Source organism: Clarias gariepinus, chromosome 13 (assembly GCF_024256425.1).
Source record: "Clarias gariepinus isolate MV-2021 ecotype Netherlands chromosome 13, CGAR_prim_01v2, whole genome shotgun sequence".
NCBI classification, from domain to species: domain Eukaryota; kingdom Metazoa; phylum Chordata; class Actinopteri; order Siluriformes; family Clariidae; genus Clarias; species Clarias gariepinus.
The window spans coordinates 28,731,578-28,753,115 of NC_071112.1; the positions used below are offsets into that span (position 1 = coordinate 28,731,578).

Here is a 21,538-nt window from a genome sequence, read left to right on the forward strand (position 1 = left end):
TGTTAGTGTTCGACTCATTAGGAAACCACACATCTGATGTTTCTTTGCTAGCATCATAGCACATTAGCTAATTACCGCAACAGAAATTTATCCAGTTACTTTAGTTAGAAAGTCACTTGAATTATTGACTTCTTGACAGTTTGACTTATTAAGAAATTACACCTTTGATGTTACTTTGCTAGCCGAACACAGAGCTAGCTATTGACATATAAATAAATATACTGTTTGATATTGATATCTGAGCTATCTAACTGTCATGCAAGACAACAACCTGATATAATAGCAGCTTGGAAAACTGCATCACAGTAAGTTGCCTACATATACGAACATGTTCTGTTCTAAAAGTTTATTCGTACAGTAAGCCCAATTTGTTTACAAATCCATGATCTTGTCGTTGTTCTTTAGAACCGTGTCGATGGTTGAACGATTCATGTTAAAGAAATGTTTTTCACCTCGCTCCATTCTCTCAATTATTTTCACTTGTTTCTCCATCATTATTGCTTGGTGCGTTTTTGGCAGTACTATCTGTTTTTAGCATTGCTGCTGTTTTCACGCTTGCTTCTGGACATCCTGGGTGCACGCTGCATGCACGTGACAATGTACTGTATGGCGAACATGTGATCTAACTTATTTGATTGAACATGCGCAGGCGTTTATAACTCGAATGTCCGTATGTAGGGGACTTACTATACTTTACTAGCTAAAACTGGTCTAGGTAATTAGCACAGCTATTGCGATGCTAATAATTTGGTGGACTTCTGTCAGTTATTGATGATGAAGGACAAGTCGTGAGTCGATTGTACGAACATGCGTGTTGGTAAATACATGTTATAAACTGTCATGTGACTAGTCAATGAAGTAAGAGTGGTATTCGCGCACTCTGTCTCTCTCTCTCTTTCACACACATACACTTACACATTCATCCTTACATCATTTTGACCTGCAAATTGTTACAAGTTTGTAAATCTATGCTCCTATTTCAGCTGAAGCCCACACTGCCCACACTGAGGGGAGAAAAAAAACAGTGAGGAGGGGGAAAAAAAGCCTAAAGACACACAAGAAGCTCAGACATATATTATTTGAGTGGTTTCAACACGGCTAAAACAGAAAGATAATTCCCACAGGAGGGAAGAGTGGAGAAAAAACAGAAACCCGCTCAGAATTATAATGAGTGTGTGTAGTGTGTGTAAGCTGGTAAAGTTTGTCCATACTAAAATAGCCTGAAGTGGAGTGTGTTACACAGCATACAAGTGCATGTACTGTAGGTGTGGACATGTATGTATATGTGTGTGTGTGTGTGTGTGAGCGGGGGTTACGTATATGTGGGTGTCTTTTATAGAGTGTAGTGTCCTGATATCAGCACAGATCTTTTGGCCTTCAAATAGGAAAAATGTCACAATGACGCACACACACACACACACACACACCTACACAGCACTGACTTGGCACAAGTGGAAAGACAACAAGATGATTAGAAATGATCTAAAACGAGTGGCATTTCGAGCAGGGCGCTGGGATATTGATCGGTCATGTTTATGTGCCAGCGGAGGCCCGTAATTTGTTTTTCCTGGAAATGTCCGGTGATGGATGGCTTCGCTTGAGTGATTGGACCTTAAAGCAAAGAACAATGTCAAACCAAGGTCACCTTCCTCCAACAAGACAAAAAAAAAGGATCTTTTTTCGTTTTTAGTCCTAAGCCACGTTTAATGAACGCGCTCCTGAATGCGTCTGTCACCGGGCAGCAAACGAAAATGTCTCTTCCGAGACGATCAGGAAAAAAAAATCAGATCATTTTTTTTCTTTTCTTCTTCACACACACACACACACACTAGACCTGGACTGTACATGGAAGCAAAGTATTGTTTCGCAATGATGTAGCGCTTATGTTAAAGGCGTGGTCTGTAACTTATAGCGCCCTCTGCTGTCCAGAGTTTGCACGATGAGCCGTTCGTCGGGAAACATTTTAAAGCACCGTGCGAAGTTGTGTTCTGCATGACCATCTACATTCATAATCAGCAGCTGTGTGACACTGAGATGTGAGTTCAGGGACAGCGGGTACAGCCACGTTTTCTCAATTTTATTCAAATTAGGTGAGACGTGACGAGATGATTGCTCCAGACCAATCCTGTGGTTCCAAAATGTGGAGAAAAACAAATATAAATATAAATGTGGTTTATAGAGACATTACTAGGTAAAGGAAAACTTGGAAAGAAGCCGCAGAGATCGTTAGTGCCTCTGGTGCGAGAAGCTAATGAGTACGCTTAGCTCGCTTTGCTAGTCTGAGAACAAACCTGAGCACGTAGCATGTAAATCAAACAAACAATCATTTAGCACTTTTAAATTTGTGTTAAGGAGATACACTACATTGTATAGATACCACTAAATCCGGACAGGCCCATCCACAAATGGTAAGCTTTCACTCGTCGCTCATTATTGTGAATTGCATTTTTACCACCTACAGATTATCGCAATGACATCATCAAAAAGTTCAAACTTTAAATTAAAAATGTATTAAAAAAACAACAGCGCTGAGCCCAGATGCTAGTAAAAGGATGTGAGGGGAAATACACACCCGAACACGCTGCATTAAGTCATACTGTATATGGCGCTGTTGACAAAAAGAGAGCCGTGCGGTCGATCGGAAGAAATGAAAGACATTAAACCTGAGCAGATCGATCTGGTCATATATTTTTAGACAGCTCTTCTCCCAGCGCGGCGCAGCCTTGTGCTCTCCATAAACCAGGATAAAATAATGAAATGCTTTCGATTCGGCCAGCGCGCCAGGCCCCGAGCCGAGCCAAGCCGAGCCGAGTCGAGCCGAGCTTAGCCAAGCCGCACGTCACACTATTCAGCAAAACGTGGCACTGCAATATTTCTCGCGAGCGCCCGTAATGCGTTTCTATTGTGCCTCTCGGTGCTTCTGTTGAGGCTGTCAGCCGAGGTCGTTCTGCGCGTCCCAGCGCTCTTCATCTTGTGTCATAGGCTAGAGCGGAAGTGCAGGACACTAGAGTGATGAATATGAGCTCACGCAAGTCATCCGTCTTTCCTGGCTCCCTGGGCCCTTCATCAAAACCAGCCAATTTACCTCAGCGCCAGAGAGGCGACTCGTCCACAGCTCGCACCTTCTCGAGCTGAGGACTCAATCAAGGACCTCGGACAAGTTAAAGAAGGCTTTATTATTTCCATATTTACCCTATAGTGATGAACTCTTTTTTTTTTTTTTTACTGAATGCATCTATTTTAACACATTGCCTAGCAAAGCGACTCATGAGAGTTCTTTTAGTATTTTCCAGGTGTTTGAATGAAAATAAAAATGTTAAAAGATTATTATTATCTAATCCAAGCTATGTTGTATAAGGCTAGCTACACAAAACGTTGTACAAACACAAAACTGTGTCTCCAAAGATTAAATTTTTGTGCATACTGGGAAAACACGCTTAAATATGCCTTTTTCTGTTCATAGAGCATTTGTTGCGACCCAGTCCAAATCAGAAAAATAAAAATAGAACTTAAATAAAAGGGATGATTTTGCTTAAATAAAAGGCAGATTGAAGTTCTGTTGTTATAAATGGCACGGTGGAAAATGTTAGCCTCAAATGCCGTTTTGTTTTTGTTATTCTTGTTTTTTTTTGTGTGTGTAATTGCAATGTTAATGTTTTTATTAGAAATAACCCAGATAATCACTATACGAGGAAATCCCCACCCGAAATAGGATTACGTTAACAATCTTTCATTTGTGGCAACACACTTGCTTTGTGTCTCAAAGCACTATGGCCTCTAGGGTCAAGGGTTCGATGCCCGCCTCCAGTCTGTGTGCATGGAGTTTGCATGTTTGTGTTTTGTGCGTTTCCTACGGGTTCTCCGGTTTCCTCCCACAGTCCAAAGACATGCAGATTAGACTAATTGGCGTTCCTAAATTGCCCGTAGTGTGTGAGCGAGTTAGTGTGTGTGTGCTTGTATGCCCTGGATTGGCACCATGTCCAGGGTGTACCCTACTTCTTGCCCTGGGTCCACTGAGATATTCTTCAGAATTGTACAGGATAAGCTGCGTAGAGAATGAGTGAGTGAGTGAGTGAGTGAATAAGCTGTAGCTAAAAAGTTTGTGCTGTAGCTGTCTGTAACTGTATAAATCAAGCTGGCGATGCAGATCAGGTAGCAACAAGGGTATTTTCATGATCATGTCAAATGTTCTTTTGGCTTGGATAAAACTTTCGCTTCTGAGCTCTAAGTGTCTAAAATGTTCTTACTGTTTGTAATTCTAACACTGAGATAACAAATTCCCCGATCTGATTGGTCAACGTGTGTCGATTCGATATGACTGCAGCGCCACCTGTAATCACAGTTTGACATTACCGCTCTTGTTCGGATACCGTCGCGTTTCCGTACTAACAGCACAAGAGGTTAAATGTTGAACATCAGTTATGTCAAGAAAAAAAAATTACATCTTAACATTTAAGTTTTATGCTACAGTATTTTGTTGTTTGTTACTTCCTCACACAAGCTGCGAACAGCGACTTATACAGCGAGTATACGTCATCGCCCAATTGTTGGGAAGACAAATAAAGCATTTCGGGATGTCCCGTTATAGGAAAATAATCACATTTGCGCTTGTGGAGCTTCTTTTTATTCTTTACATAACAGATATTCCACCTACGTTCCGCTTTTTAAAAGAATGAAAAAAAAATAAATAAATTTCCACATATTTAAAAGGTCTATTTAATATTTCCAGGCAAGAAGAAAATCATTCCACAGTCTTAATGCATCACGGTGGTGTGGGCGCATTAAAACGATTGGTAATTCAATTTCTGAACATTTCCTTCCCCAGACAAATCCTGCTTAAGCCAGCGCAGGATCTTGTATTCATCAGTAATGTGTCTCTCGCCTGGCAGATACGTATTGTCCGTGCAACACTACATTAGACTCGGGCGAGCACAGAAAGCCCATCCTGTGCTTTTGTTGTTGCTTTAATTGATGGCCTGTTCGGGCGACAGGTTCTCGTGTTTCTAATGGAGGAAAGGGAAAAGGACTTGATGAAGTTTCAGGGCCGTGAGGTGGAGGAGGAAGAGGAGGAAGAGGAGGAGGAGGAGGAAAAAAGATGCTCCTTAATTATGGCGCGCCTGTTCGTGTCAGACACGCTGGGAGGAAAACAAATCCATCCTCTCGGCTCCCTAGTCGCGCATCTATCTCTGATTTAATTTATATATTTGTACCACGGTGGATACGGAAGACAACGTGATACCCTTGGGCTGCTATTTGGAATAGAAGAGGATATTTTTCATATTAATCTCGGTAATTAATGCTGTTAGAAAAATCGATATTTTGTGGTGTCGAGATACAAAAAAAACAAGAATACAGATATGCGTCTGTGCCTGGCGGCGTGACCGTAGTCTACGCCATCCTTAACTGACATCACAGAAGAGAAGCGTATTTTCCACAACATCAGGTTTTATGCATGTTTATATGCGCTAGGGGTGTGATCCTATCTGCAGCTTAAAGTGCAGGAAAGGAAATCGAAGTCCGTCTGCACAGCATGGAGTCGTGCAAAATGACACCGCAAGCGACGGGAAGCCATCGAGTCGCCGACGACTAGACGCCTCGAAAGTCATTACTGAAGGTGATTTTCCTAGAAAATTTGGGCCTTCTGTTTTTTTTTTTCTAAGTAATAAACATAAATGGGTTATAATGGGGGATTGCTTGTTTATGGTTATGGACGCGAAGGTCGTGGAAAGGTTACGTTTGCCAGAAAGGTCACAGGAATAAGAAAAGTGGAAAAAAAAAAAAGGTTTAAAACCAGGCTTAGTGAAGGCGAGGCGATTCCTTTCTGCGATATTAATTTAGAGCAAGTTCATTTAACAGGCAATGAAGCTGCTAACAAGTCATTTATTAGTACAGCTCAATCAAGATGATTGCTTAGTGTGCTTCCGTTAAAAGGGAACACATCTGAGATGCATGAGGTGAATTCTTGTTGATATTGTCCTGAAGAACACGGTTTTAATATTCCTGAGTAATAACTCATCCTGGTGCACACTTCAGCGCTTTATGGTTTCACTTCCATTAAAAATAACACAACACACAAACACATTACGCTAATACGGCTAATTAATCAGTGACAGCGGGGGGTGATGAAGCGCGGTATGGTTTACACCCTGAAGTGTTTTATTCCACTTATACCACGGCTGACAACTACAATCCAAAACCTAGTCTAGAAGCCAGTTCCTGTCCTCATTTAGCAGATGTAATCACTCGCTTCCTCACCAGCCTCTCGTTTATTCTCTCTCTTCAAGTGCTCAGCTCGTCCATTCGCCGAGGACTTTGAAGAACACCGAAGACTTCTTCTTTCTTGAAATGTATTCCCTTTACAAAAAAAGGTTAACCATATCGATGATTTTCACTCTATACAGGAAGTCCCTGACTTACAAACAAGTCGGACGTTTATAAGTCGGATTAATTTGTAAGTCTAATAAAGTGAATCTTATACGCATTTGACACAAATAAAGCATAAAAAACACACAGGTGATATAATTGTAAATATTGGTATCTGGTGTGCTGCAGAGTCTATCTTTTGAACAATGCTACTTCTGCAATTGATTCGTAGTTTCGAGGCTTGTTCGTATTTGCACTTATTTGGTGCTGGCATACAAGCCTCTAAGAATTAGCCGTCACTATGGAAATGCTGTTCTAAAATTCTGACCAATCAGACCTATGAATTTAGCACCAGCGTCTCACACAAAAGACCGCAAATTCCATCATGAATTTAAATCTATCAGACTTTTTTTATGAAACACCTTTCATATAATATTTGTCATAAAATGATAAAATGTTTTTTTATGAAATCAGAATTCTAAATTCAAAAGAAAAGAAAATTTAAAAAATATATACATTTTAATCAACTGTTTTGTTCATATTTTGTCCATAAATTTCATATCCTTAATTTTTACCATGAACTTTTATTTTTTTTTCCTGTGAGGTGCCTAAGATGATGTTCATCTGTTATGTGTTAGTATTTTGGTATCCCTTTTTATGAATCCTAATATATCCTATTGTACTCATAATAATAATTATGAACATTTATTATGTGTTAATAATAACAATAACCACTGGTTATAACAATCTATATCAATCATATTTCGATCTATCCTTTCTAACGGTGTTATTACTGTATGGGTTATAAACACAGCTTATTATTCATGTCAAGAGCTCAGCATGCATAATGACCTTTGCTATTGCATTTTATAAATGCCTACAACCTTGAACCTTAGAGATGCTTCTTTAGATTATAAATATAACTATGATACTTAAAAAAGTAGCTTTTCTTCTAATATGACTTCCAGAGAGTCTTCCTCGCCGGATGGTAACTTTGGGTCGATATCTTTGACAGGCTAAATTTTAGCGTGACGATGCAGGGACACGGGGGTTTCTAATTCCTTTCGTGACACGCTTCGGCACAGAAATGTCACAAAGTCAATCGTGACCGAGAGTGGGACTAATTACTAAGTAATTCAATTTTCGGGTGGCTGTGAGCTCGGTCGTGAACAAGAGAGGTTTGACCTTTCCGAGGGTAAAAGACAAAGGACGTTTAATTTAATTAGAAATTTGCCAAGAATACTGAAAATCAGCTTTTTAGCAATGACTCGGCCTGGCAGGGTTTAGGGTCCTGTTTGGCCTGGAAACAGATTTTTAGCATCTACAGAATGGATAAGTCTGTAATAGGGGTGTGTATTAGAGTGGATAAGTGTGTAATGGGGGTGTGTATTGGATTGAGTAAGTATGTAGTGGAGGTGTGTATCGGAGTAAAATCACTCTCACGATGCTCCATTGGCTTCCTGTCATTTCCTGTGCTATAATGGCAACCGTACCCGAATTAATATACACACGTAATGCACGGATAATGATAATAAAGCACATAATAAGCTTAGAGAGCTGTCTTTAAGCACTGTGCTATTTTTTGATGTAAGCCTATAGTGTGAGTTTTATGGATCACGGACAGATCAGCAGTATGGTTCGTAAATGTATATTCCAGGCAAAACTTCATCATGCTGCGTAGCCTGAAATGACATTGAGGATGGAAGGAATTTTTGCCGCCATACATTATTAGTGTCTAATGCAGCACTGCCACCTAGTGGTCATATGCAACCCTCTATCACAACTGTAAGCTTTTCTCGAGCCTTTTTTCTGATCACATGTGCCAGTTTTGTGAGGCTGAACCCCCCCCCCCACACACACACACACCCCTCCCACCCTCTCTCTTCCTCTTTCTGATTTTCTGTCTCTCTTTTGCTAGTAAAACAAGCTCTCTTTCATATTGTATGTTCTGTATATATGTACTGTACACACACACACACGCATACAGACACACACACACTCCATTTCATCTCTTTCTATCCAGTCCAACATGCCTCTGATTTATTTACTGCCGGGGTAAGGACAGCGTGATCATTCCTGGTGTCAGTCTTCAATCATCAGAAGGTCAACTGTGATGTCTTAAAAGGCGATTATATGATGGACACGTGTGCCACATCCTCTCTCTTTCACTCTCTATCTCTCTCTTTCTCTCTCTTACACACACTCACACATACACACAGTCAAACACATTCACAATGCTACATAGAATGCAATGTAACCTGTACAATAGTGCATCATCAGAAACTTTATTATTAGTAGTAGTGGTAGTTTTAGGGTTTTTTGGGGGGTCAACAACATAACTTTGCATCTGACTTCACTATTTAATCGAATGTCTAACCATATTTAATATATTCATCTTGAGGTCCTTTTGTCCTTAAGCCAAATGTGCAGAAAATATTTTTCAATAGAATCTGAAACCATCTAGAACCATTTTTCAAATCTGAATACTTCTTTAAATTTATTTTCCTTTTAATCACTTTTCAGCGGACACAGCACCCGTGCTGAACTTTTGAAAGAATAACAACAAAAAATAATAAGTATGTGGTTATTACAGTAGCTTAATTATTTGCATATTGTATAATAAGGATTTTGTATTTAAAAACTTAATTTTTAACTGCTAATACTAACATGAACATCGTTTAAATAATATTAACCATAATTGCTGTATTTGCAGGTTAAATATTTAATTACATAGCAATTAATGTAAGCTACATTTTATAGTGTGTTTACCTTTCGAGAAATGCATTATAAATATGCAATAATGCTTACTATTATAATTATTATTATAAATACTAATTATTATTATTATTATAAAACATCTGAAACCAGGCAGCGTTTAAATTGGACAAGACCAAATATAAATGCTATTATTCTTTTGCTACTTAATTTGTTTAAACAATCATTAAGTGTAAGAACTACATATTTATCTGGTAAGCTCTTAACTTTTCAAAGAAAACAAATATTTCTCTTCTACTGCAGACATACAGTATACACATATACCTACAGTGATGTAATCCTGAACTTCTCAATAATTCTAAACTTATCAATAAACAGATAGCTATATTAAAAAAGTCTTGGCGCTTTCCACAATTCTATAAAGAGAAGTACAGTACAGTATTTACCCTTGGAAATATTGAAAGAATAAAAGAATGTTTTCCTTGTTTGTTCAGGGGGAAAAAAGTCATCACAGATCAACTTACATCGTAAAAGATAAATATCATGAAATCGAACCATCATGTTCATTCCTGTAGAGCAAACCGTGGCTCTTGTGGCCGATTGAACTGATGAGCTTCATCTCGACTGACTCGCGGGGGCACTTCAGTCACGGCGTAATTAATCCAAAGCTTTCAGAAGACCAGCGCAGACCTGGGATCCCGAGCCAGGTGTTCGTTTCAAAGAATCAACAAAGCCACCTACTAATCTTTTATTTCAGTTTGTATTTTTTAAGGTTTATTTATGAGTAAACAAGTCTGACTGTGTATGTTTAATAGGTTATAAACAGTATTGTTCTTCGTAATCAAATGCTACAGTAATTTACTTATAATGCAGTACTATAGAGAGTGGTGCAGTGGGATTTAGATCATGTTTCATCTCCAGTTAAAGAAAGAAATGCATATATTTCAGGACTCAGATTGTGAATGAGTGGTTCTGAGAGCATGAGGAATAATTTTCACATTGTGTGCTGTAATTAAAGGTAAAGATGATTTAATAGATTTACTTGAAGAGTGTGTGACTTTCTCATGTATGTAACATACTCTTGATTTTCCATTAATATGACATTCCTGAAATAAATTTGCCATGGCATACAAACTTGCCACATGCATGTATGTACTTTAAAAGAAGTGACACAAGTTATTTTTAATCACTAATATAAAGTGTATGTTTGTGCCAAAAACAACAACAAAACAAGCACTTACCTTATAGGGTTTCACTTCAAGGGGTTCTTCAGGATGTGTGTGTGTGTGTTGTGTTGTTTTGCATGAATAATTAATCAGCCACTGGTATGTGAATGTATGTACTACAGAGTACATGTGTGTTTAAGAAGGAAAAGGGACTCACGATCGTTGCAGTGCATTCCCGTGAAGGAGGTCATGGAGCAGTCGCAGGTGTAGTTCTCCCACTGCTGGATGCAGACGCCCATGTTGGCGCAGGAATCCTCTTGACACGTGGTGCTAGGACCTACGGCGGCAGAGCACAGGGCTGTAACAGCGGGGCAGATCGGCCGGCGGCGAGCCGTTAGGTGCCATGCAGGTATGCACTTCAAGTTGGCATGCAGTCAAGGTTAGTAGTAAAAAATTCTCAAAAAATTACAAACAAATCAAACTGAGCCTTGGCATTCTCTCCGAGTAGGTTTTAGTAACAAGGTAGACAAAACACAGCGCTGCGGACATTCCCGAATGTGGCTTCAGACGGGGCAGGTGGGGGTGAGGGGGGCAGGTAGAGGGGGAAAAGGGGGGCATCACACACAGGCAGAACTCGCCAGGAGTCACCACGTACACACGGAGTTAATAAGAAATCAACAGTTAAAGCAAATTAGTGTGTTTAGTGACTCTCTATGGAGCAGCTAGTAATGTGTTAAACTTATCAGACTAAAAGAATTGACATTCTGTCAAAAAAAATTGGTTAAAGGTGCAATTAGTACATTTTGTTGTCAAAAAATTGTCAAAAATTCTATAACTAAGCAAATGCAGTAGGTCAAGGTGATGAGTTTCGGAACCTTTGCAGACTTATTTGTATTATGGATCTCTTATTTATTTATTTTTTAGGGTAGCTGCATTTCTTTCCAGAAAAAAAGCATATATCATTGAAAAGCTCCAAAAAAACCATAATTTTAGGCATCTAAGATATTTTCTTAAAAAATGAAATGTTTTTACATGAAAAAAAAATCAAGAGATGATTAAGTGAAAATTAATAACTGCAAGTAAACTCCGGTTAAAGGTGCAGTTAATACTTTTTGTTAAAAAAAGGGCAAAAAAATGAGAAACAACTAAATGTACGTGACTGTTTCTCAGTATTTCAGGGAGAACTCTGGATTGCGGCTTTTATTAAAGAAAAAAAAAATCTGGCCCAGAAAGATGTTTATGTTATTATAATTTACCAGTTAAATTCTCCAAACAACAAAACCAGCAAAAATCCACAGTTTAGTAAAAAGTACTAACTTACTCACTAAGAGTTTTGACATATTTGATCTTTTTATGCTAAATTTTTAAAACAATCATGTAAACATTTACAACTGCAAGTGAAGTGTTATTAAAGGTGCAGTTAGTAGTTTTAGTTGTCAAAAAATCAATAGTTTTACAGTAAAATAAACAAAAACAAACAACAACTAAAATATCTGATATGTGTTTTGCATCTTTATTTTTTACGTTTTTGCGTTTTCCTTTTAAGCAAAGTATGCTTAGCTTTTATTAACTGTAACTGTAAACATTCAAAGAAAATCATTGTATGAATAAGCATGTCAATTTTAAAGGAATTTTAGATTATTAAAAAAACTTAAACTTCCATCAAACATTTAAAAGTCCGTTGTTTCTAAAGGATTTTAAATATATAGAGAGAGGGATTTTGTTTGAACAATTTTTTATTTTGACAACAAAAATCTACATACCACACCTTTAAAGTACTCTGAGCACGGCACTTGTGTTAAACAGGGTTAATCACACACAGACACGTAGAAAACATAAATACCAAAAGTGCAGTTCTTGTGTAATGTGTAGTGCAATTGAAGATGTTAGGTTATGTTAAAACATAAAATGATTCACCCCCAATTTAGGCTTTTTTCATTTATTTAGTTTCATTTCAGATACCGTGTTGTGTTTTCATGACTTATAATCAGCCCTCGAAAATAATTAATTACAACCAAAGCCGAAAAAAATAAAAATAAAACAAAACAAAAGCATGTACAGGATGCTAGATACTTTACCATTTGCAATAAATAAATAAATTAACAAACAAACAAACCAAAAAAACAACTAAGTAACTAACTAAATAAATAAATAAATAATTTAAAAAAATAATAATAATAATAAAATATACATATATATTATAATTAGTTTTTTTTTTCTTACCAAAATCATATACTTAATTAAAAAAATAAATTTTTCAAAAATTTACATCGATTGAAAATTTCGCCAAAATTACATCGCCATCTTCAGCAAACATGGTCAAATTTGCTGAAGGTGGCGACACAACCAGCCTGAACTTTCAATCTAAGCAAATTTTAAAGCATGATTTCAAGTAGAAATAAAATGAGATAACGCCCTCGGATACTAAAATTAAAATTTAATAAATTATTTGGATATATTATCTAATTTTACATTTTTTTTAAAATATGAATATGAATACTTTTACATGAAGTGCATTAAACTTATAAAGCTAAGTAAGCTTTAATATTTTTGACTGTAGTGGAATTTTTGGAATTTTAAACTAAAGATGATTTGGTGTCGTTTATTGAGGCTGAGCAAAAACCCATGACTCTGATGTGAGCATCATTAGCATCAACAGAGTCCAGGATAAGATCCAGCAAACAAACATCCAGTGGCGTAATTACACCCAAACGTCTGATGTTATATTTATACAACCTCGCAGCTGCTGTCATTCTTTGTATTTCTCTCTTTCCTGTCTTTGTTTTGTTTTTTTTGTTTGTTTTAAAGAAGTGAACCATTTTATACCAAGACATTGTTAAAGTGAAGCGAGACAGCTTTATGTCTGGGTGCTGAAAATAAATAAATTAATTAAAACAAAAATTAAAAAATTGACACGATACATCACACAGAGCAGCTTTTGAGCCAAAGCTCAGAATGGAGAGGGAACCGTCTACCTTGCAGGTCTGCTTTGGCGAAACCAACTTTGTTAGCGAAAGAAAAAACAGAAACAAAAAAGCGAGAAAAAACAGTCAAACAGGTTAGTAGGTGGTCAATGACTTTCGTTAATAAAGCGAGCGCTTTACTAACAGGCATGCTCTACCATTCTTAGGAAGGGGTTTGCATTAAAAATCTACACTAACGATGGGTTAGGGGTGATGAGGTCGTACTAAATGGCTGAAAGGAGACCGCATGGCGTCAGAGTGGCAGGACCAGACGCTACACGGTGTCCCAAATGGCTACTGATGTTAAATAGCATAAAGCAATAGCATAGAGGAAAAAAAGTGGCTGTGCTTTTAAGGCAAGACACTACAGGCTGACATGTTGGATAACGGTTATGGAGAAATTCCATCTAATATTATTCTTTCAATTTGTAAAACTCAAAACTCAACAGCTTTAAGCTCTGCTCTGATCACAATTCTGTCGTGCCAACTACCAAACTTTTCTAATTACAGTAGAAGGCATTGTACCACATTGTATTTTGAAATAAAAACTTTTTAAATTAAATATATTATACATGTTCAAAATAATATCTTTTTTTTTTACCTTTTTAAATTATTATTTTTCGTTCAGCTTGGCAACCCCAACTAATTGCTCAAACCTTTTCTAAACACAAAAACTTTTTTCTCACAACAATGTAATGTAATTGATGAGAAAGCAAACAAGCTTTTACAAAGTTAGTTTAGGTTAGTAACTTATTTTTAAGTTTATGAATTATGCAAGTATATTTTACTATTATGTGCATGTATATTATTAGTAATATATGTAATAAAAAATAGAAAAATGAAAAAAAACAAAAACAAAGGCAAGTTGGAATAATTGATGCACATTAATAGTTACCTTTCTTTATAAAACACTTTGGACCACCAAGTACTTATAACAACTTTATATTCCAAACCTAAATTCTCAGGTTGTAGATTAACCAAATTCATGAAGTTGTGCAACATGAAATCTGTAACAACATGAAATCCGTAAAATCAGCATTATTTAAAAATGTAAACGTATGTTCATATAAAACAGTTCTCTCCTGTGAACAAAACAGAATGCTAATTTGTCACCAGATTTTCAAAAAAATATCTTTTTATATGGGACTTTTTAAATTTTTTTGTTAAAATATGTCGATTTAAATATGATGAATTAGAAAGGCAGATTTATTTTTTTAGAAAAATGTAGGATATCATCAATTAATTTGTAAAATAGTGTCAAATAAACAGCAAACAAATTTTTAAAATATGAAAAATTTCCCTATTCACCTGTAGTGTCTGGCCTTAAATCAAATCTAATATCTGTGAGAACTGCAACAGAAGCAGTATGAATATTTTAATCAATGAAATGACCATTTCTCAAAGAAATATAATTTTGAGATGAGCTGTTAGGATGACAGAGAAGGGACATTCATGTACAAAATCAACAGTTTATTCATTAAACTATGATCTTTTCCCCTTTATCCAGTATTACGCCTTCATTCGTTCCCATTTCCAGCATTTCCTTCTTAAACTCCTTTAATTCCGTCCTTCCTTCCTAAGTGCTGGTGCATCATTGCCATCTAGTGAATGGAAAGCCCCATAACAACATGGTGCACATTCACCGAGTCAAAAAATAAACAGGTAAATAAATAAACAAACAAAAAAATAAACAAATAAATAAATTAGGCATGTTCAACCAAAAACCATTCTCAGATTCATTCTCAAAAAGTCCTCTCAGGTGCACATTCAGGCTCAATCATGCTCGCCACTTTAGAGAAAAGCCTACTCACGTTCACTTTTCGATGCTGTGCAGGAGAGATAAACGTAAAGAAATAAAAAATAAACACACGCACACACGCACGCGCACACACGCACACACACACACAGAAGGCGCTTGTCACGTATGAGATGCAACAGAGCAGACATGGTAGAGTGTGTGGAGCGGATCAAGCTGCCAGCAGTGCATTTTTAAATGGACATGAAAATTATTCCACACCAAATCCTCACATCATTACAATAGAAAAACAAGAAAATTATAGATGACTTCCATCAATAGAACCTCAAGCTAACTGCCAAAACTGTTGTTAAATTTTTTTTTTTTAACTAAATGTCTTCCAGTTTGCTTATCATTAGACTTTTTTATTTTTATTGTTTTGTTTTAACCTCTTAAAAATCCCAGTCACAATCAGAAAACATATTTACATGTTACAGTAATTATTTTACATTATTCAGGGAATAAAGTAAATATAAAATTTTTATTCTGGGAGTTTAAGCGGTCAAACCATTACCACATCGTCCAGTTACAACAAAACACGAAACAATTCAGAAGGACAATGTTTTATTTCTGTTTTTTTTCTTCTGAAAACTGTGAAGAGGTGAAAACTTTGACATAATGAACATGTGATCATTTTTTTTGTCAAAAACAATCAAATAATTTCATAAATGCAATGAAATGGAAGAAAGAGTGGAGATGTTTACAGAAAATAAAATGATTTACATCATTTTAACGTGAAGCAGGTCATATGCAGTGAATGACACGTGGACATAAAATATTTGGCATGTTATGCATGAAGCTGAAATAATCCGTCTCGAATGGAGATCTTTAAATTCTAATGTGCAAATTATTAATTATTTTAAATTTTAATTATTTTAAATTCATAGCTACTAAGGTATCGGTTTATGAGTTTTTACACAGATATCTGTAAACTTGTTTCACCCTTAGGTCAATTTGTTATATAATACAGCTCATTGCAAAAGTTTGCACCCCCCATGGTTTATGAATGCAAACGTTGACAAAAAACACCGAGGAATAGTTTAGACTTGTCTTAGTTTCACCACCAGTAATGACAATAGAAATAAACACTGTGTCATGAAGTTAGTTAAAAATAATTAACGTTGAAGGTCGATTAGTGCTTCCATTCCACCATATATTATTCTGTTTTATTCACCATACTGCTTATTTACAGTTGCGGTTAAACTTGTGGAACAATCACAATGCAGGTTGGCTACTGTTATTATGTACATTACACCAGCCATTCTCTAAAAACTAGATCTACAATTACTATCCTCTCTTAAAAAGTATATCTTAGCCATCCTAAAAAAAGAAATGTCGCTTTGACATTGGACAATTGTTCAATGTAATTCCTAGTTATAAAACTTTAACATATAAACAAAGAAAGATATATAAATTTTATTTTTGCAGTAAGTCAGCCATGTAAACAAGCTGTTTCTTTGGAAACGATAATTCATAAAAGAAATATATAATACAATTCACAGCTCGCAAAGCTGCTGTTATACTGTAGAAACCTAATTAATACTGTCTGACCAATCAGAATCCAGAATTCAGTAGCGTGTAGTATAATAATGGATACCATAAATGGAGATGCAAACTTTTGAACTTTTGAATTGTTCATAACAATTCTAAACAATCAGGCCAGAACTAAAATAAAGTAATGAGTTAAGCGTCTATACAGTATATTTTAAAGAGTGTGTATATATATATATAATCTAAAAATATAAACCAACTCTCATAAACCAGGAAATGTTGATCTACTGTATGGCAATCTAAAAAAACTGGTGTATATAAATCAACCAGGTTTATACTGGATGGTATATACAGGAGATGTTAATCACATAGCACGTTTTTGATACAAACAATCACAAAACTTTAACCGAGAACTAAAAAGAAATATCACAGCACCCTATTAATGTAAACACCTTCAGGGAATTCAAACATTGATTTCGTTTTGTAAATGATTTTGCAAATGCCAAGCAACCAAACACTTTGTATGAAGCCCATATTCAAAAATCATTAAAACTGTTCTTATGGATTTAGTTTTTTATTTCTCAAGCACATTATTATTCAAGTTTAAAAAAATGCTCACAACCTACAACGAATTATGAGCACAGTTATGACGATTTATAAATACCGGCTTCATTAAATGTGAAAAACTAATTGTACATGTAAACACCAGGATTTTATTTAAAAATGGAAAATGATTTCTGTTTGAAAATGAAATCATGTAATATTTTGTTTTTAAATTAAAAGCAATCAAGTATATCACGAGCTAAATAAAACCCCCAAATACTCTAAAGCGTCAGATGTTCTCTAAGGTCTGTGTAGGTTGCTCCTGTGTTTATTTGTTTTTGTTTTGAAATGCAATTAGGGCTAATTTTGGCAAAAAAAAAAAAAAAACATTTTTAAAAATCTATTAACACAGATCATAAATGACAATATGAATAAAAACTGGAGTGTGGTACAACCTGGAAGAAAACAATTATTTTCTGAGCAGATTTTAAAAAAGTCTAACAAAAATACATTTTAGGTGTTAAAAATATAAATAAATCAGCTGCTACCCTTTCCAAAATTTTCATTTTGCTATTAAAAAAAAACATTCCTTTAAGCCAGCAGCTACTGTACATGTCTGGGCATTTATTTAATACATAAATGAATCTAAAATGATTCAAAGGCTAAGATAAAACACAAGACCTTTTTGTTTTTGTTTTTTGTGCAAAGCATGTTTAACCTTTGTTTTTCCATTTCAAAACAAAAAGAACACCCTACACAGACCTTGTCATAATACAATCATAGATTATTAAGGATTATTTCATGAGGGTAAATAACCAGGGCTTGGCTGCCTGTGAGACCAATGTGACCTATAAAAGTAAAAGAGCAGTATCTACATGAGCCACTGGGTCTAACAGATGAGAGAGGTGATGAGCAGGGTCAGGAGGATGGACTGATGGTTCAGTGAAATGCTAATGGAGCTACTGTTAGCATTCATGAGGAAGAATGGGCTGCCTGAGCTCGAGTTGTAAGAGGGTGTACCTTCACATCCACGCTCAATCTGCCCGCTGCGGAACAGAGCGTCGTTTATCAGGTCGGGCAGACGGCCGTTCAGGTCCACAGACGCCAGGCAACCTTTAAAGCCCTCCCGCGAGGCTACTAGTTTGGGAAGGCTGTTGTACATGTTGGGTCCCAAACCAGCAATAAAAAGATCACCTAAGAAAAAAAACGAGAACAAATTCGTTGATAAAAATCATAAAAGTCTTGATTGTCTTGTCCAAAAGTCTCCTGTTTGGGGCAGCAAATATAATAGAGCTGTGTCGTACTCTTTAAAGAATAGTCTTTGAAGTCATAAAGGTTAAATAATTTGGTTATATTCAGAATCAGTGACTTCAAGTTCAAAAGTTGTCAGTCATCGATATTTACCGAGAGAAATTTTCTTCTATTCATTTGTGTGCACACTAAAACTAATTTTCTAGCTTCTTTATCATATTATGCTGAGCATCTGATCACGCAGTTGATGCCTGTCAGGCTGTCAGATTTATCTTGAGGAGACAACAGAGTCTACAAACCTAATTTTAAACATTTGCCTTTAAGCAAAAAAATAAATAAAAAAAAAATTAAAAAAAATTAAGTATTGTAAATTAAGTAATTTATTTAATTTAAAGTATCTAAAAATCTAATTTAAAAATTAAAAAATATGTAAGTGGTTTAGTTTTAAATAATTTATTGTTTTAAGGTTCTGTATTAAACTAAATAAAGTTTCCGTTGTTTCAGCTCAGGTACCTTTTAGGTCCAGGTTCTTGGCACCATTAACCACTTGACTGACAACCTTGGTATCGACTTTAAGGGTATGCAGATTGCTGTTGTCTCTGGTGATGACCACGTGGTGCCACTGGTTGTCATGCAGAGCTCGGTCACTGTTGCCTTTGATGAGGTTCGGGCCGTTACCAAGATCAAACACGTAATGGATGTACCTGGGAGGGAGACGAGAGAACAGCTTTTTATCTTCATTATCAACAGCTTAAGCTTTAAATACAAGAAACTATGTAAAGAGCAGGGCTCATTTTTTTTCTTTGCTTAATTGAAGTTAGAGCAGGAAAAACGCAAAAATATGCAGGGCAGTTACCCTTTCTTACCCTTTACCCTTTTCTTACCCTTTCACCAGCTCCACGGCAATGAAGTCGCTCCCGTCCCCGCTGTTGAACAAGATGATCCCGTCCGCTGACGTGGTCTTGAACTGGAAGAACAGGTGCATGGAGGTGTAGGCCTGCAACGTGGCCAGGCTCAGGTAGCTGCTCTTGGCTTTGAAGGTCACTGGGTCGGCGATGATGGAGCGCATGCCGAAGCGCGCGTTCAGCTCGCAATAGTCGATGTCGCCATTCTTGCACAGGTCGATATAGAGCAGGCCGTTGAACCTGAGGCTCTGCAAGTGGCCGATGAAGCTGGACGGGATGTGCGAGACAAAACGGCGCTCGGTCATCACACCTGTCTCGATGTTGTGGAACTCCAGACGAGTATGGTCGCCCACCATCTGACCTGCAACCCAAGCAGGTTGGGACAAAAAGGGAAGAAAGAAAAAAAAGAGGCAGCTATACTCTTCCTTTCACCGACTTCACACTACAGCTCAAGTATTTATTTTTTTCAAGGTTGTACACTTCATGGCTGTGTTCCAATACTGCTTTCTAGCAAACGCCCTCACTGACGTCACTTTGAGAAATTCTGAATTATCTTTGCAATATTCCTCCTAATAGCATCACTAGGGTGAAAGCTGAAGTCATAAAGTGTCAGCAGGAGTAAGCTCTGACAGGGATTAAAAATCGAACATATAACTCTGCTAGTATTTACTTTACCCACTATGCTATGTAAAACTAATCCAATGTTAAATATCCACAAACGCTTAATTCTTTTTTTCTTAATAAACTGTTTAATAAACTGTACTATGAGCGATCTTGAAGCCATCACACGTCTGAGTCGTGAAGGAAGTCGATAAAAATGCATCAAAAACAGTATTGGAACACAGAACACAACTTAATACCTAAACCCTTAAGGTAGTCTAGATATTTCACACATACAGTAGTTCAGGTAAAGAAGCCACAATGCACAGGAGTTCTTTCTAACCCTCCAGAGAAACACCCTGACCTGATAGTGTAGCTTTTTCCATCAATGGTCAGCGCATTTCATCTTACTTCTGTTCAGAAGCCACATAATAATTTTTCTAATACTTTCCCATTTCCTCGCTGATTCAATCCAGCACCATTTTGAGAAATCTGCTATTACTGCTATCAATCATAACAAGACAGCAACCTGAGAGACTATGCTTTTTTTTAGGTGAGGAATTGTCTTGTCTTTCAGATTCAAAACCAAGGGAAGTACCTTCAGCTACGTCATCGTCAACTGTGAGCTTGTAGGTTTTACCGCGCCGGATCACCCGCACCGTATGCCACTCATTGTCATTGAGTTTTTGTCCAGCATACAGTGTCTCTGGTCCCTTGCCTGAGAATGACGGTCATGAAAAGTTAATGGCAGTCTTAATCGACCACTCTCAACCAAACCTTTGCTTTCTATCTCTTTGGGGGCGAAAAAAAACAACTATAGTTTATCTGTAGTCTACACAACTCTGCCAGACAGAATATCAAAAAGGAAGTTGTTTTTAATTCTACTATATCTGTAATATTGTTTGATTTAAACAGAATGGAATCATTTCAATAGAAAGCAGACGTTTGATTCAGAATGTTGTCTTATTGCAAAGAAAAGAAAGAAGAAACATTTGTCTGAACATGAATATGCAGTATTGCTAAATAAAGAAACAAGTTGCAGGGTTGGAAAAATCTACCTCAACAAACTAAATGGCTTTTACTCATTAAGAGGTTTGATATACCACCCACTCCTATTTACTTTTATTTTATAGCACAAGACAAATTAATTGAAAGGTTTAATGAGAACGGTCATGATTTGCTCTTACGTCGTGATCGCAGAACGTACTCTAGATAGAATACTCTACTCTGTATGCATGAGCTTAATGATGCTTGTTATTGACACTAGTCTATGGCATGTCTGTGGGATCATTGAGATTCTGCATGATGGTATGTTGCATTTTTAAGGCAAACAAAATCTTATGAACAGTCTAGAAGTTGTCCTAAAAATTGATAGCTCCTGGTGATCACTTCCAAAATTCATGAGATACAATAACTGGGCTCCTATTGCCAACAGCTTTGTACAGTAGATAGCGACCATTTTTGGAATAGTGTTTGCACACCAAAGTGCCTTATTTTGGCATAACAAAAAATGTAAAACACTACAGCGCCCCAAACAAGGATTTGATGAAAAAACAATTTAGATGACCTAAATGTAATTTTTTTGTTGTCCATTTCAATATTCTAGACCAATGGTTCTCAACTCAGATTCTCAACTTTACTCAGCTCCTACCACATCTGTTTTAACCAATCAACTATTTAACAAGTCTTTCTTTATTAGAACTGGGGGCGATAGAGCAGAGGAACCACTGAAATTGTATGTGATGT

At 36.6% G+C, this 21,538-nt stretch overlaps 1 protein-coding gene across 7 annotated transcripts in view; it reads right to left on the reverse strand.

Annotated features, from left to right (window-relative positions):
• nrxn3a (neurexin 3a) overlaps positions 1-21,538 on the reverse strand; it is a 327,753-nt gene that overhangs the window by 194,783 nt on the left and 111,432 nt on the right. For 4 of the 7 annotated variants that reach the window (XM_053509387.1, XM_053509385.1, XM_053509384.1 and 1 more), the window contains exons 7-12: positions 20,391-20,510; positions 19,172-19,553; positions 18,801-18,991; positions 18,057-18,230; positions 13,220-13,246; positions 10,462-10,581 (exon numbers count right to left, since the gene is read on the reverse strand). In XM_053509387.1, the coding sequence (XP_053365362.1) occupies positions 10,462-10,581; positions 13,220-13,246; positions 18,057-18,230; positions 18,801-18,991; positions 19,172-19,553; positions 20,391-20,510 (1,014 nt within the window). The remainder of the gene's footprint in view (positions 1-10,461; positions 10,582-13,219; positions 13,247-18,056; positions 18,231-18,800; positions 18,992-19,171; positions 19,554-20,390; positions 20,511-21,538) is intronic. The other 3 variants (XM_053509390.1, XM_053509389.1, XM_053509388.1) reach the window with 1 other exon arrangement.